Source organism: Sorex fumeus, unplaced genomic scaffold, assembly GCF_029834395.1.
Source record: "Sorex fumeus unplaced genomic scaffold, SorFum_2.1 ptg000169l, whole genome shotgun sequence".
Lineage (NCBI taxonomy): Eukaryota > Metazoa > Chordata > Mammalia > Eulipotyphla > Soricidae > Sorex > Sorex fumeus.
Genome location: NW_026606226.1, coordinates 2,073,070 through 2,087,702, shown reverse-complemented (window position 1 = coordinate 2,087,702; position 14,633 = coordinate 2,073,070). Strand labels below are relative to the sequence as shown.

At 52.1% G+C, this 14,633-nt stretch overlaps 1 protein-coding gene across 2 annotated transcripts in view; it reads right to left on the bottom strand.

Moving 5' to 3' along the window:
* The window catches only part of SIK3 (SIK family kinase 3), a 187,072-nt gene that overhangs the window by 51,675 nt on the left and 120,764 nt on the right, over positions 1-14,633 (bottom strand). For both annotated transcript variants that reach the window (XM_056107700.1, XM_056107701.1), the window contains exon 4: positions 5,827-5,988. In XM_056107700.1, coding sequence (XP_055963675.1) covers positions 5,827-5,988 — 162 coding nt within the window. The remainder of the gene's footprint in view (positions 1-5,826; positions 5,989-14,633) is intronic.

The window sequence follows — 14,633 nt, the reverse complement described above, 5'->3', positions numbered from 1 at the left end:
GTCCGAGGTCACGTCCCTCCATGCTATAACAGACGTGCTTGCTTCCCCAGCCTTTCTTGGCAAAGCAGAAAGCCATCCAGAGACAGCAGGGTGGGTAAAGCGCTTGCATGCAGACCACCCAGGCGTGATTTTTCTGGCACCACCTATGATCCCCCTCTCCCCCCCAGAAATGATCCCTGAGCACAGAGCCAGGAGTCGGTCCTGAGTATTGCTGGGTATGGCCCCAAAGCCCCCAGAACAAAACAGAAAGCTCTTCCCAATCAATGTATAGGACATTTCGGCAACTCGGCATTAAGTAGATACATGCAGGGAAGGGCTGCAGTGAGATATTCCCGACCAGGTTGGTGAACAGTGGCCACTGGAACCTGAAAACAGTGCCCGACCCCGGTCGGCGTCAGGCTGCTAAACCAGGCCCTCGGGGCACCTGAAACAGTGCCCGCGGTCTGACCCTCGGGGTACCTCAGCCCAGTTAGCTGGTCGACGAAGCGTGATGTCCAGCGCTCAAACACCACGCAGGAGTGTGATTTCAGAGACCAGAGTAAGTCAAAGCCCCCTTAAATTCTCAACAGAATCTAAAACCACCAAATGGAAACAACAGCATCTGAGTGTGATGACAGCATTTTGGGCATTACCCCCGACTGGTGTGCAATGGCCACAGCCAGCCACGAAGGTAATGTGGGCCCAGAAACAGTGTCCACTCAGGGACGGGGGGCAGGGGCACAGCGTAGGCGTGAAACCCTGTTACTAACAGGACAGTAATCACGGTGTCTCCATTCAAAAAGAAAAAAAAAATCCTAATCAAGTAGCAATATCATGAGCACTCCCCACACCTCTCTGGGAGCATGGACGCATCTGTGGGCTCCCACGCACGAACAGACGAGGGCCAGAGTGAGTCTCTGCAGATGGGCAGTTACCCCCCCCCCCCCCACAGGTCCCTCTGGGCTGGGCAAACCACCACAAAAAATCTGAGCTGCTGTATTTCTGCACTGGTATCAGGGTACTTGGGGGCGCGGCCACAGAAGCAAGCTGTGTCAGACTCTGCAGTGGTGCTTCAAAGCTAATAAGCCCCCACCGACATGCTCAGACCCACAATTCGCAAAAATCTGCTTAGTTTATGGGGGGGGGGGGAGGAACAGGCGGGGGCACACCCAGTGATGTTCAGAGGTTACTCCTGGCTCTGTGCTCAGGAACCACTCTGGCAGATTCAGGGCACCATGTATCGAACCCGGGGATCAAACCTGGTCCGGTTGTGTGCAAGGCCAGTGCCCTACCCACTGTACTATCACCCCGGCCTCTCATTTCTTGCTGGGAAAAGGAAAACAGGGACTGGGGAAACGGGATGGGGGTCAGAGTGCTCGTCTCGTCTGTGATCAGCCCTGGCTCGATTCCAACCATGTGTGGCCCACAAACTGAAAAGAGAAGAGGAACGGAGGAAAGAGAAGAGAAGAGTTGAATTTAGGTCTCGCTGAAGAAAGGTCAGAATTTTCCACAGTGCCTTAAACTCGTGCACTTGGAAATTCTTTCCAAAGACTGGCTTTGCTGGAGCTGAACTTCGGCCCTTGTTGTTTATGGGTCGCCACTGGACCAATGATTCTCAGGGAGGCCATGCCCGGAGCCGGCCTTTCGAGAGAAACGCCTCCAAGTCCTTAGGCTGGAAAGACGGTCCCACCATTTGCAAACCCTTCTGGTGGATCTGAGGGTCTGAAAGAGCTTCAGGGAGTATGTGAACCACAGCGGGGTTCTGACTCAAGCAGCCTTTTAACAACTACAGACACTTCTCTAATCAGCTGAAACAAGACAAACTACTTCGTTTCCACCGCAAAGCTGGCACACCCCTCCCCAGCTTGGACGGTCCTTCGGTGAGAATCTCATCTCTCCATTTGTAAACTGCGTCGGACAGGGGACCCACTCCTTGGCCCACACATCTGATGGTTACCCAGATTAAAAATTCTTCTTCCAGGGGCCAGAGAGAGAGAGAAGGCGCTTGCCTTGCACGCGGCTGATCCAAGCAAGATCCCCGGCATCCCATAGGGTCCTCCAAGCATTGCCAGGAGTAATTCCTGAATGCAGAGCCAGGAGGAACCCTGAGCTTCGCTGGGTGTGACCCAAAAAGAAGGAAAAAAAAATGTTTTTAAAAATAAACAATCCGACAGGAGGCAGGTTGGCTAGGAAGAGTAAGAGTGATTTTTACATTCTAAAACAGAGAGAAAACAAAGGTACTTAGCTGGCTCTCTTCTCTCGGAAACAGAATGAAGGCAAACATTCTGAGGGCAAGAACATAAACACGACAACCGTGACTGGCTGGACCTCCCAATTCCTGTAACGGAAGTTTTTCTTGCATGCCCAGACACAGGGCGACTCTCCCGGGGAGCCAGCAGTTGAAAGCAGCCAGGCTGACTGACCTGGGACTGGCCGCAGGGCCTCCCCAGCAGCAGCGGGGACCACCAGGGCTATACTCAGGGGGCCTGGGCGGCCACGCAGTGCTGGGAATGGAAGCCCAGCCCCGCGCATGCCTGGAGTGGGCTTGGGTGAGACACAGGGAGACGGCTGGGTACCAAGCACCAAATGCCATTCAGTAACTGTAATGCCACAGCCATTCATGTACGAAAGAAGTCTAGGAGATTTAAAAATAAAAGACAAAACTAATATAAGCACAAACATACTCAAAACAAATTGTTTGACTTCTACATTTGAACAAGATGAGCTGTTTTTTCATCGAGATCACTTAGGGAAATGCTGGCATCGTGAAAATCCGCTTTTCTGAAATATTCTAATCTGACTTGTCGCTAATTTTAGACACTCTGTTCTGGAGGCATCTGCATCCCAGCTTGGACAGTGATATTTCCCTTCTTTTATGAGACTCTCTTCCTCTCTTCCCCCCCCCCCGCCCCCGAATCTCCTAAATACGCCCATTTCCTTCCAAAGAATTTCACATTAATCTTCTACTATGCGACAGTGAAACATATAGGAAGAGTTTTAGAGACGAGCAGTTCAGGTCTAAAAATATTTTTAATCAAACCAAAGTCCTCTTTTCTTCTTTTTCGCAGAGTTGCTGCTTATTGAGATGTATGTCAGTGAACCTGCAAGCCACGTAAAGACGAGGGATTTGAAGGTCACCGTTGGTGGGATGCAACCTACTTCCCCCAAATACCCCATGCTCTGACCGGCTTCAACCAGTCGCATTTCCCCACTGCCCACTACAAAGACGAGGGGGCAGGCGAGGGGGAACCCCTTCTCCTTTACGTCTAAGGAAAGAAGTTTAGGCAGGGGCTGAGGAGTCGAGAAACGGTGGGGGCGGGGAGGGGGAGAAAGAATCTAAGAGCCAAGAGAAGGTCTGCTCGTCGTCCCACCAGGCCCTCCACCAGGGGAGACGTTCCTTCTGCTTTGAAAGCAACAGGACTGCAGACCTGGGGTTAATGAACTTCAAAATCTTGCCAGTGTCTGGGCCCAAGGCTGGCTGCCAGCACCTCTGAGTCTGTAATTACACGCCAGCAGGTAGAGACTCATAGTGTGTCTATGAAAATTTGTTTTAACTATTAACAAAGAAATATATTTTAAAATCTTCTTAGCCAAATATTTTTCGGTAGCATTTCTAAGATTAGTTATTACTGACTCCTGCTTTTATAAGTGGTTGGCTTCTTTTTTTTTTTTTTGCTCTTACAATGCAAAAAAGTAAAATCCTTATGAATTTTCCTTAACTAAGTTTTAAAAAATGTTCAAAATTCAAGATCAGGAGAGCATAATTTTTTAATTGGGGGGGGTGGTGGTGTTAGTAGAGTAAAATAAACAGGAAAAAGAAAGCTGTTTTCTTTTTTTTTTCCATTGGGGGGGGTCTTCGGTTTTTTATTTTGGGGCCACCCCGCTCAGGGATCAGTCCTGGGAGCTCACCTCTGGGAAGGTGAAAAAATACATTTGTGTGGTGTCAAGTCACTACCTTGGTGGTCCTTTGTTACAAAACCACAGGGAATTCGCGAGAAGGGAGCATGATGGCTGTGCTCTGGAGCTATGACGGAACTGCCCAGGTGAGGATGGGAAGAGGCCGCTGCACTCCCGGCGCCGTGGGGCCGGCTTCGGAGAAGGTAAAGCAGCCACGAGGGCAAGAGGAACATGGTCTCATGTGGAACGGGGTGGGGGGAGCAGCTCCTGCCGGCCCGCCCCTGACTAAGCGTGTGCGTCTCTCAAAGAGCTGGAAGGCTCGGCACCAGTGTCCACAGCCTCAGGGAGGTAAGAAGTCCACCGGTGGAAAGCCTGAAAACAAACTGATTCATCTGCATCCCGTGCTCCCCGAGGTGAGCAAGACAAAGCCTGCCGGGGCGCTGGACCAATCCAGGGAGGCAGAAACAGCCTCAGGTTGAGGACGGGATGGTGAGGTGCCGAAAGAATACAATTGGGGCGGGGCACTGACTGATTTTTTATTTCTGAAAAGAGCGTTGGCGTTCAGATGAGTCTGAGAAGCTCTCATCTGCACAAAAGAAAACGTCCAGATGGTACCCGGACCTGGAAAGATCATCTAAGGCCCGACTCCTTCCTATAAAGGCAGGGGGAAGCCGGATGGAAGCTCTCCTTACCTGGCATCCCAGACAAGCTACGCCCTAGCGGTGCTCAGTGTCTAAATAAGTCTCCCTGCCTCTTCCCTGTCCAGGGACTCCGGCAAAGCAGGGAGGAGGGTCAGGGAGCCTCTACCCAGGCCGGTCTGAGTTTCCACACAGCGTGCAGTTGCTTCCTTCCACCAATAGGTGGTGAGCTTGTGCCGGCCAGGCAGGAACTGCACCAGCAGGAAGATGATACGCTGAGGCAGAGCCAAGAGTTCTGCAGGCCAGAGGGAGTGAGGAGGGCAAGCGAGAGGGGGCAGCCCAGGGCCACGCACAGACCCATTCTCCTGAGCAATCGAACTCAGGCACTGTTGTGGGACAGGAGTCAACCGGGCCACGTGAAGCTGCGTGGCGGAAAGGTCCCAGCAGCTTTCTGCCCTTCCTGATTTTCTCTTTTATTCTTTATTATTTAAAAGGAACCTGTCAACCAAAATAGGAGATTTTTTTTTAATTGAATCACTGTGAGACACAGTTACAAAGCTTTCATGTTTGAGTTTCAGTCATATAGTGATTGAACACCCATCCCTCCACCAGTGCACATTCTCTACCACCAATGTCCCAGTATGGACCCCGCCCCCCCCTTTCCAACCATCCCCCCGTCTCCGTGGCAGACAATTTCCCCCATGCTCTCTCTCTAGTTTTGGGCCTTATGGTTTGCAATCCAGACACCGAGAGGCCATCACATTTGGTCCTTTATCTACTTTCAGCACACATCTCCCATCCCGAACGATCCCTCCAACCATCATTGAGTTAGTGCTCCCTTCTCTATTCCAGCTGCCTTCTCCCCCAGCTCAGGACACAGGCATTCAACTATGGAGCAATTTTCCTGGCCCTTGTGCCTACTGTCCTTGGGTGTCAGTCTTATATTGTTACGTTTATATTCCACAAATCAGTGCAGTCATTCTATGCCTGTCCCTCTCTTCCTGACTCACTTCACTTAGCATGAGACTCTCCATGTCCATCCCTTATAAGCAAATGAAATAGGAGAATCTTAAACATCGCCCTTTTCCTTCTTTCTGCCCCTTCCAGCTCACACTCCATAAAAAAGAACTAAAGAGACAGGCACGCGCATGCGCGCACACACACACACACACACACACACACACACACACACTCCTGCGTGCTTCTGAATTTTTCCAGTCTTCCTCTCCTGAGGGCGGAAAATAGATCAGCCCTTTCTTTCAGAACTTAAGGAAAAGCTACTTGCTCCTTTCACACCCACCACACCCCTCACCTGCAATTTTGATGTTCAGGTTGGCGTCCAGAAGCAAGTTTTCAGCCTTGAGGTCGCGATGGACGATGTTCCGACAGTGACAGAAGTAGACGGCCGTAACGATCTGCTTGAACTTCCTCCGGGCCTCCTTCTCGGCCATCCGGCCATGGGCCACCAGGTGGTCTGCGACAAAGGAGCACGTGGTCAGTTCTCATTTCAGACACGGGCCGCATTTCCAAGGGAGGGGGAGCTTCAGGAGAGACCCCACCAAGGGGACGGGTCAGGGAAAGGAACAACACTGCAAGCAACGCAGGAGCAAAGACGCATCGGGAGCCAGGCCGCATCCTGCTTTAGGCGTGGTCCTGTCCTGTGTGAGGTGGCTTGAGGACACGCTCGCCAGCACAGAGCGGAGCTCCGCAGGGCACATCTGTACGGGCACAGACTCTGCTCCCGGCCCCTTCCTTTCCCTATCCCCGCCGCAAAGCTCCCCTGCGCACATGAAGATAAACATCAGCGATATTTCCTGTGCTCCAGCGTGAGGCAACAAGCAGAGTCACAGTGATCGACCATTTTAGCACGAGGGCAGAAATCAGTCACTGCTAAAGGGGAACGAACTAACGTGATTTAGCCTATTCTGCTTTCTCCAAGGTTTACAACTTGTGTTCTTTAAAAAAAAAAAAAATTAAAAAATCACACACTTGGGGCCAGAGAGATAGTACAGAGGGTAGGATGCGGCCACCTGGGTTCGGTCCCCGGCATCCCATACGGTCCCCTGAATCCTGCCAGGATGACAGCTGGATGCAGAGCCAGGAGTAACCCCTGAGCATTGCCCAGTGTGGCCCAAAAAGCAAAAAAAAATTAAAAACTCACACACTTAGTTTGTGACAGGTCTCTGGAAAGTAGTGATATGCCTGCATCTTTACGTATGTTTGCATACTAAAGACTTCTACTTGGGGGGTCTGGGGAGGACAGCCCCCAGCTGTGCTCAGGAGCTACTCCTGGCTCAGCAGTGATCACTGGCCATGCTTGGGGGTCTACCCCGTGCTGGGATTCAAACCAGCGTTGGCCTGTGCCTGACCTCCTGTAATCTCTCTGCAGCCCTGAAACTGTGTGATTAATCCTTGCAGATAACATCAGTGACGCTTCTACCAGGATCAATCCTTTCATTGGCTAATGCTGCCGAAGGGAAGTCAAGGGGACGCTGGAGCACAGGTGGGGAGTCTGAGCCCATCTCTGCGGGCAGGAGGCCTGGGTTCAACGCCCAACACCGCACGGTCCTGACCGTGGAGATGGGCGCAGGCCCCGAGCACCAAGACGTGTGCTCCACACACCCCGCCCGGCCCAGAGGAAAGGACAGCGAGAGAACTGACACGTGACAAACTCGGCACAACTAGGAATCTTGGGCATTTAAAAAGGGATCAATCCAAATTAGTGCTGCAAGCTCTTTCAAATGCTTAAAGAAGATCATGGTAGGAGGTTTATCCTGAACCAATGACAGACAGGTCCCCCGCGACACAGACGGAGGGGGACCGCTGCTGACACGGACATGAGCGGTGAGCCCGTCTGTTCAACCTGAAACGTCTAGTGGCCTCCTTGGTGCTTCCCTGAGCCACCTGACCGGCTGGGACCAGAATGCAGTTGCCAGCACGAGCGTCCAGGCACGGTGGGGAAAGTAAAACATTTGATCATAAACATAAAGATGCTGTTGTTTAGTAATAGTACCCAAGAGCTTCGGGCCAGCCCAAACATGTGACCAGTCAGGTTTGCCCTGTCCTCATCCCACAGAGGAAGTTCGGCATGAAACACAGGCACCCCCAAGACTGAGAGGTGAGGACAGGAAGTGGGGGGCCGAGAGAAGAGGGGCTAAAGGGCAACCCACCGACAGAACACATTTCAGATCAGCAAAACAACATTGTGACAAGGAACGTAAAGCCTGGGGCAGGGGTGTGGAAAGACAGTTCAGCGGGCAGACTGCCCGCCTTGCTTCGGGCTCACCCAGGTTTGATGCCAGCTTTGCGCAGGGTCCCCTGGGCCCCATCAGAAGTGATCCCCGGAGATCACCCAGGATTTTCATAACACCGTCTGATCAGTAGATCATTTAAATGACTCTAAGTACTACATTATCCATGCCCCCTCCCCCCGCCAAGACCTTTGACGCATCCCCTTCTGAAAGAATCACGGGACCGACAACGAGCAGTAAGAAGCCTTCCGTTTAGAGAAAGCACAAGCCAGCACCAGGCACACACCCGCGTGAATCCGCGAGGACCAGGAGTCCAGTCTCCCACCTCCCCGCTGTCCACGAGGGGTCTGCATCTGCAAACAGGCCTGTCTCTAGAGAGTGTCACGGCCTGTGGATTACGGGGGTTGTTGTCTTTTTAATGGACGCTTTTTGCACTCGGCTGGTAACACGGAGCAGAGCTGCGGAACTGCAAACGAACAGCTGGAGAAAGGACACGCAACGCGTGTGGGAGACGGAAGCGGTGAAGGGAGCCCGCACGGCAGGACGCGAGGGCCTCTGCTGAGCTCTGTCCCGGCGACGCTGAGTGACACAAAGCCCCTCACAGAGGCGGGGGCTCCCTCTGCGCTGCGGGAGAACTGGGCGTCCACCCGAGGCAGAACGCTAGGTTTTATTGGAAGAGACCGAACTCTAACAGTACCTGCTCCTTTGACCCCCTATTTCTCCTAACCCAAGGCCTAATTATTCTAATAATATGTTTTAGTAGCTAAACCTTGTCTAATTAAAGAGCTTTGAAGAGACAGCCATTCTTGAGAAACATAAAAATAAACCCTTATGAAGGTTTACCATCAGAAGCTCATTTGGCCAAGCCACCCATTAATTAAAATGCCCGAGAGACATTTGTCTGGCAGTAAATACTAATTACCAGTACACATCAAAGAGCTTCTTAGATACAAGAGAATGATTAATTTTGTGATTTCCAAAATAAGTGATTTTCTTTTATTAAGAAAAAAAAACCTCTATATTTTCTAAGTACTTTGTTTTTCTAAAATGATTGGGAAGTTCTCAGAAGTGTTCCAAAGGCCAGGAGTGGGTGGAATGCAGCCGCCGTGCTCTGCTTCATCTCCTAGAGTGACAGGCTGCCTGTCCTTGTCAGATCATCCATACCGCTAATATTCCCACCTCTTGGCCTGCTAGGAAGAAGCAAATGCTTTTTATTTCATGCCATGGCCAAGGAAAGGGTACGAGAGTGGAGAATAAGTGTGCCCTTTGATTGGGGCTTCTCTCTCTGACATGACTGTAACTTCAGACACTTCAAAAGCTATTATTTTAAGATCCACTCAAGGTACTGCAGGGAAAGTTTAAGCATCTGGTTATTCATAGGCCACAGAGTTCTCCAGAGTGTTCTTACACGTGATTATTATGTACGACTGTTCCTGCCACGTGCTTCTGGATGAGAGACCTGTGACAGCACTTTGGGTCGAACAGCTCGGACCAGTGTCCTGACACCCGTCTACACCGGCGGGCTGGCACCCAGGGTCATAACCAAGGGGGCAGGCCTAGTAGTTTTCAAAGGCCACTGTCCTAAACGACGCAGAATCTTCTCCAAAGAGGTCTGCATGGGGTTGGAGAGATGCAGACCTCCATCACAGCGGGTGGGGCACTTGCCTTGTACACGGCTGACCCGGGTACAATCCCCTGAGCACTGCCAGGAGTGAACCCTAAGTCAGGAGTAAACTCTAAACCCACCAAAAAAAAAAAAAGGAGGAGGAGGAGGAGGAGAAGATGGAGGAGGAGGAGGAGGAGGAGGAGGAGGAGGACAGGACAGGGGAGGGGAGGATAAGGGAGGGGGGGAGGAAAATCAGACCCAGGGACTGGAGAGAGCTGGGGGGGGGGGATGGTGCTTGCAGGAGGTCGGGTGGGTCCCTACTGCGCTAAGATAGGCGATGGCTCTGGAGAAAGTGCAGGCTGCCAACCTCTCCCTGTGCTGGTGCTCACAGCCCCTTCCCCCAGCAGAGCTGGGCTCTCTACCTCACGCTGGGCTCAGAAGGTTCCCCAGGACCCAGACAGCCAGGTGTCTGTTTTCTTCTTCGTGCCCATCAGAACTCCCCCCCAGGCATTCAGGGTGGGCCCCGGGCTGTGGGGAAGCCTGCTCCCTTCAAGGCAGTATCACTGTTCCCCAGAAAAAAAAAAAAACACAGCAGTGGCCCAGCCATGACCTCAAAACCGTACAGCAGCATTCGGATAAATACCCAAGTATTGAAGGAGGAGAAGGAAACGACATGGCAGCCAGAACCCCTGCTGTGACTCTTGGTCTCGCCAGACACACAGCAGCCCCAGGGACCCCCACAGAGTGGTCCTGCTGCCGCCCGATGTCCTTCCACACACGCCAGCCTTCCCCTGGTACCGCACGAACCCCCGAGAGCCCGGAGTCCGGGCGTGCTGCAGTGAGCGGCCTGGTCCCAGTGCGGCTCCACCCCCCCCCCCCCCCACGACTGCTTATCTCTGCATTACCCTCCTGGGGCCCCGTTTCAAGGTCTTTAATTATAACCTCTCTAACCATTTCACACACCCCCTCCCAAGAATGTGGTGATGCTCAGATAAAGGATTGCGTCCCCTCCCTCGGCTCTGAAACTTCTCTTCTCACTTTCCCATCACGGTCCATCTCCTGGCACGGGATTTCCGCAATCTTCCCCCCGCCCCCCTCCCCCGCATCTACTCTTCCCCACAAAACGGTGAGTCCAACAAGGGACTGATGCATCTCATGAGGAGTAGGGTGAGATGGGGGAGTGGGGCGGGGGGAGAGAGTGTCACGAGGATTCGCCACCTGTCCTTTTGTCCAGATCTGACTCGAAAAGAAGTATCTTGTGGCACATTTAGGTAGAACCTTTCAAGGAGCAAAACACACTGGAGGCAGGCTCAGCCCTGGGCCCCCGTGTCCAGAAGAGTGAGGCAGGCTTGGCCCCGGGGCCCCTGTGTCCACGAGAGCAGGGAAGGCTCGCCCCAGGGCCCCCGCGTCCAGGAGAGTGAGGCAGGCTCAGCCCAGGGCCCCCGCGTCCAGGAGAGCCGCACGGCTGAGCAGTCTCTTTCCTCCATCCAGTCTCTCTCTCCATCCGCCTCCTGACGGAGCCCTCACCCCAGTGGAAAAGGAACATGCCTGGCCAACAAGTGAGGCAGCAAAAAGGGTGTCCTTCTACCTGATGACAAAACGAGCCAGGCCAGGCTGGGGGCCCAGAGCATGCGGCCACATGAGCTGCCGCCTGAATGAGGGGACCCCGTGGCAGTTTCCCGCATGCACACACGAGCACACGTGCAGACGCAGGCAGCAGCTCTCGGCAGGGCCACACAGAGCTGCCGCTGCTTCTCCACTCCATGGAAACAACTTCCTGTTTACCCAACAGAGGCGTCTTTCCAGCAGCGCCAGGGCGAGGCCAAGACGCCCCAGCCGCAGGTGACCAGGGCAGGCAGGCACCAGGACGTCGCCCGGTCCCTGGCTGCGGGCGGAGCACTGTTACACTCCTCGCACCAGGCTCCTGATGGCTGCTCCTTCCTGTCCCTTTCCTTCGTTCCTTCCCTTGTCCAGGCTGAAAGAACCCGGGGGTCATCTTCCTTTTCTCCACTGACCCACACCCGCCCACTGGCTAATGTTTCTCTTTCTGTCTTCAAAACACACCCAGAATTCAATGACTCCTCACCCGGACTGCGCCCCCCCACCGCCCGCCAATCTGCCATACCCCCACCCAACTGAGTCCATCAGCCACATCCCACCTCCCCGGGATTCTCTACTGTCCCCCTCCTGGGACCTCCACCCCCAACCCTGTCCTCTGCCCCCCCACCCCCACCCCACGGGACCAGTGCTCAGCATAAGGGCCAGAGAAAGAATGGCCTTTCTGAACTTTGTATTTTGAAATACTTACAATTCTTAGGAAGCTACAAAGATGGCACAGAATAATCCCGTGAACTCTTCCCCCAATTTTTCCCCAAAGGTTAGATTTTAGATAATTACAGAGGTACATCAAAGCCCAGATTTGACAGAGGTCCAATGCGTGTCTTGGAGAGTTCTAGGTCACGTTATTACATGTGTGGTACATCTGTGGACTAATCAAGACCCAGAATTATTTGAAATTACTTTTTACATTTTTGTTGTGTTTGGGGGGTGGCCGCCCAGCATTGCTCAGGGATTACCCCGAACAACTGCTGCTTGGAGTCTGGGTACTGCCGGGGGCTGAACCCAGGCTTCCAGAACACCAAATGCACACACCGTGCCTCTGAGTTGCCCCTGCCCACCCCGTGCCCCACCTGGAATTACTCATTTCTGAGTAGTCTGGCAGATAAAAGCCTAAGAGCTCACGATGCTTCCCTTTGTGTAGCACAGATAAATCAATTTTTTTTTCCTTTCAAGATTTTTTTAAAGCACAACTTTGCGAAACCCTTTTCAGGTCGCAAGCCATGTCAGGGTTCTTGAAGGCCCACCCCAGAACAATTCTCCGTTTCTCGTCTGCCTCCTCCCTACGCACAAGGCTGTTCTGCATCGGGGACACTTCATTGTTAGAGGTCAGCAGCAGGCACACCCGCCCGAGAGAAGACCACGGACTTAGGGACACACACTGAGTGACCGTGCCACCCAACACGTCTCCAAGTCAGTGTTAGTAACCAGGTCATTGTTTCTTTGTCTGGGGCCCACAAAGGCCGTGCTCACCACACATGTCCTCCTGGCTCTGCACTCGGGGCTCACTCCTGATGGGTTTGGGGGACTCTAGGGGGTGCCCGGACTCAGCCCAGGTCAGGCATGTGCAAGGCCAGTGCCCACACACCCTACTAGCTCTCCAGCCCCTAAAAGTCATCCTTTTGATACAAAATTATTCATATGAACCTCAAAAAGAGGAGTTGTATCATCATAAACAACTTTATTTAAAAAAAAATTTTTTTTTTAAATAAGGGTTTGTTCCACAGGACCCAAAAGGAGAGAGATTTAAAAAAAAAAAAAAGAAAGAAAAGAAAAAAATCCTTTTAGGGCTGGCACATAGTACAGAAGAAAGGGTATTTGCCTTACACTTAGCCAACCCGGGTTCAATCCCCCAGCCCCTGCTAGGAGTGATCCCTGAGCACAGCTGGGTGTGGCACCCCCTCAAAAAATAATTTTTTAAGAAATTTGAGCTATTATTAACATGACAATAGGCAAACTATCAGCACAGATCAATGCAGGTGTCTGGGAAATGCTTGATCCATTCTCTAGGACATCCAGCTTCCTGTTCCGGCAGGCTGGCAGGGCGATCACACACCATGAACAAGTGTAGTGAACGAGAACCTCAGGCTCGTCTCTAAGCGCCAAGAACAATGAGAGTCAGAAAACGAGACAGACCCTGGTGGGCAGGGGAGACGGCTCGGAGGGCCAGGTGTAGGCTCCGCTGGTTCAATCTCCAGCACCATGGCCCCCCGGGCACTGAAAGCAATGACCCCACAGCAGGATGCAGTCACAAAACAAACAAAACCTGCTAGTTTTGGGAGCCAAAGGGAGTAAATAATTGAATGAGAAAACAGAACTTCAGTTGTAAAGATCTATCGCACTGTAGCACTATCCTCCAGTTGTTCATCGATTTGTTTGAGCGGGCACCAGTAACATCTCCACTGTGAGACGTCTTGTTACTGTTTTTGGCATATAGAATATGCCATAGAGAGCTTGCCAGGCTCTACCATGCAGGCAGGATACTCTCGGTAGCTTGCCGGGTTCTCCGAGAGGGATGGAGGAATCGAACCCGGGTCGGCCACGTGCAAGGCAAATGCCCTACCCGCTGTGCTATCGTTCCAATCCAAATCTGTAAAAATTGTAGGAATAAGAGAAAAAGTGATTTAAAAAAAAGAGAAAAAAGGCCAAGTCAGTACACGATCTTGGGTTCAAATAAACAAATATGACCGTGCTGTCATAGTGTCTTCGAGGCTGGAGGTACAGTGACACACCGGGAACACATACGAGTGGGGACCCTGCAGCCCTGCCCCAGCCCTGCCCCCCTTCTCCTCTCTCTCTGTCTCCAGTACTCACAGCATCAATAAATGACTTGTGGGGCGTGCCGGGTCCCAGACCTATCAGTACCGTTCAGAATTTTTTTTCTTACAGTCCTGAGAAAGTCCATGATAAACGACCATCACTTCAACCAGCTACTGTTTAGTTAGTCGTTTATTGTCAATGCCTCTGGCGTTCGGGAGCTCCTGGTATTCAGGAAGTGTTCCTTGATAAAGTGCCTCTGGATTTACAACTGTCTGGTCTCCAAGAGGAAGTCGGGGGCATGGATCTGAAGCAATCATACCGTGGACGTTTGAAATTACGAGTTTAGTGGCTCACAAAACTGACCAGTTTCCCAGTTCTGGTAGTGGAATGAAACTGTCCCACGTGGTCTCAGGGCCACCTTTATGATCTAGTGCTGACACGTGTGCAATGATCATCCCAATAAATCAGCCAGATGGGAAATGGAGGCACAATCAATAACCACTTATTGAACCCTATTGAGAATTCATGGTCTTTACTATGTCTTTCTCTGCACAATTATCTAGAAAATGATAAAATGTTGCTCTCCAGATCTAAGTCTGTTGAAAGAGGGGCCGGAGAGATAGCAGAGCAGGTAAAGCCAGGAGTGAGCCCTGAGCACCACCAAGTATGGCCCAAAACAAGGACAAACAAGATCTAGAGAGCAAAAATGTGGAGGCTGAGTGACAGTACAGCGGGTAGGGCACTTGCCTTGCACACGGTCGACCCAGGTTCGATCCCTGGCATCCCCTATGGCCCCTGAACACCGCCAGGAGTGAGATCTGAGTACAGGTCCTGAGTACCACCTGAATGTCCCCGGCCCCCATCCCCCTCCCCCAAAGCCCATTT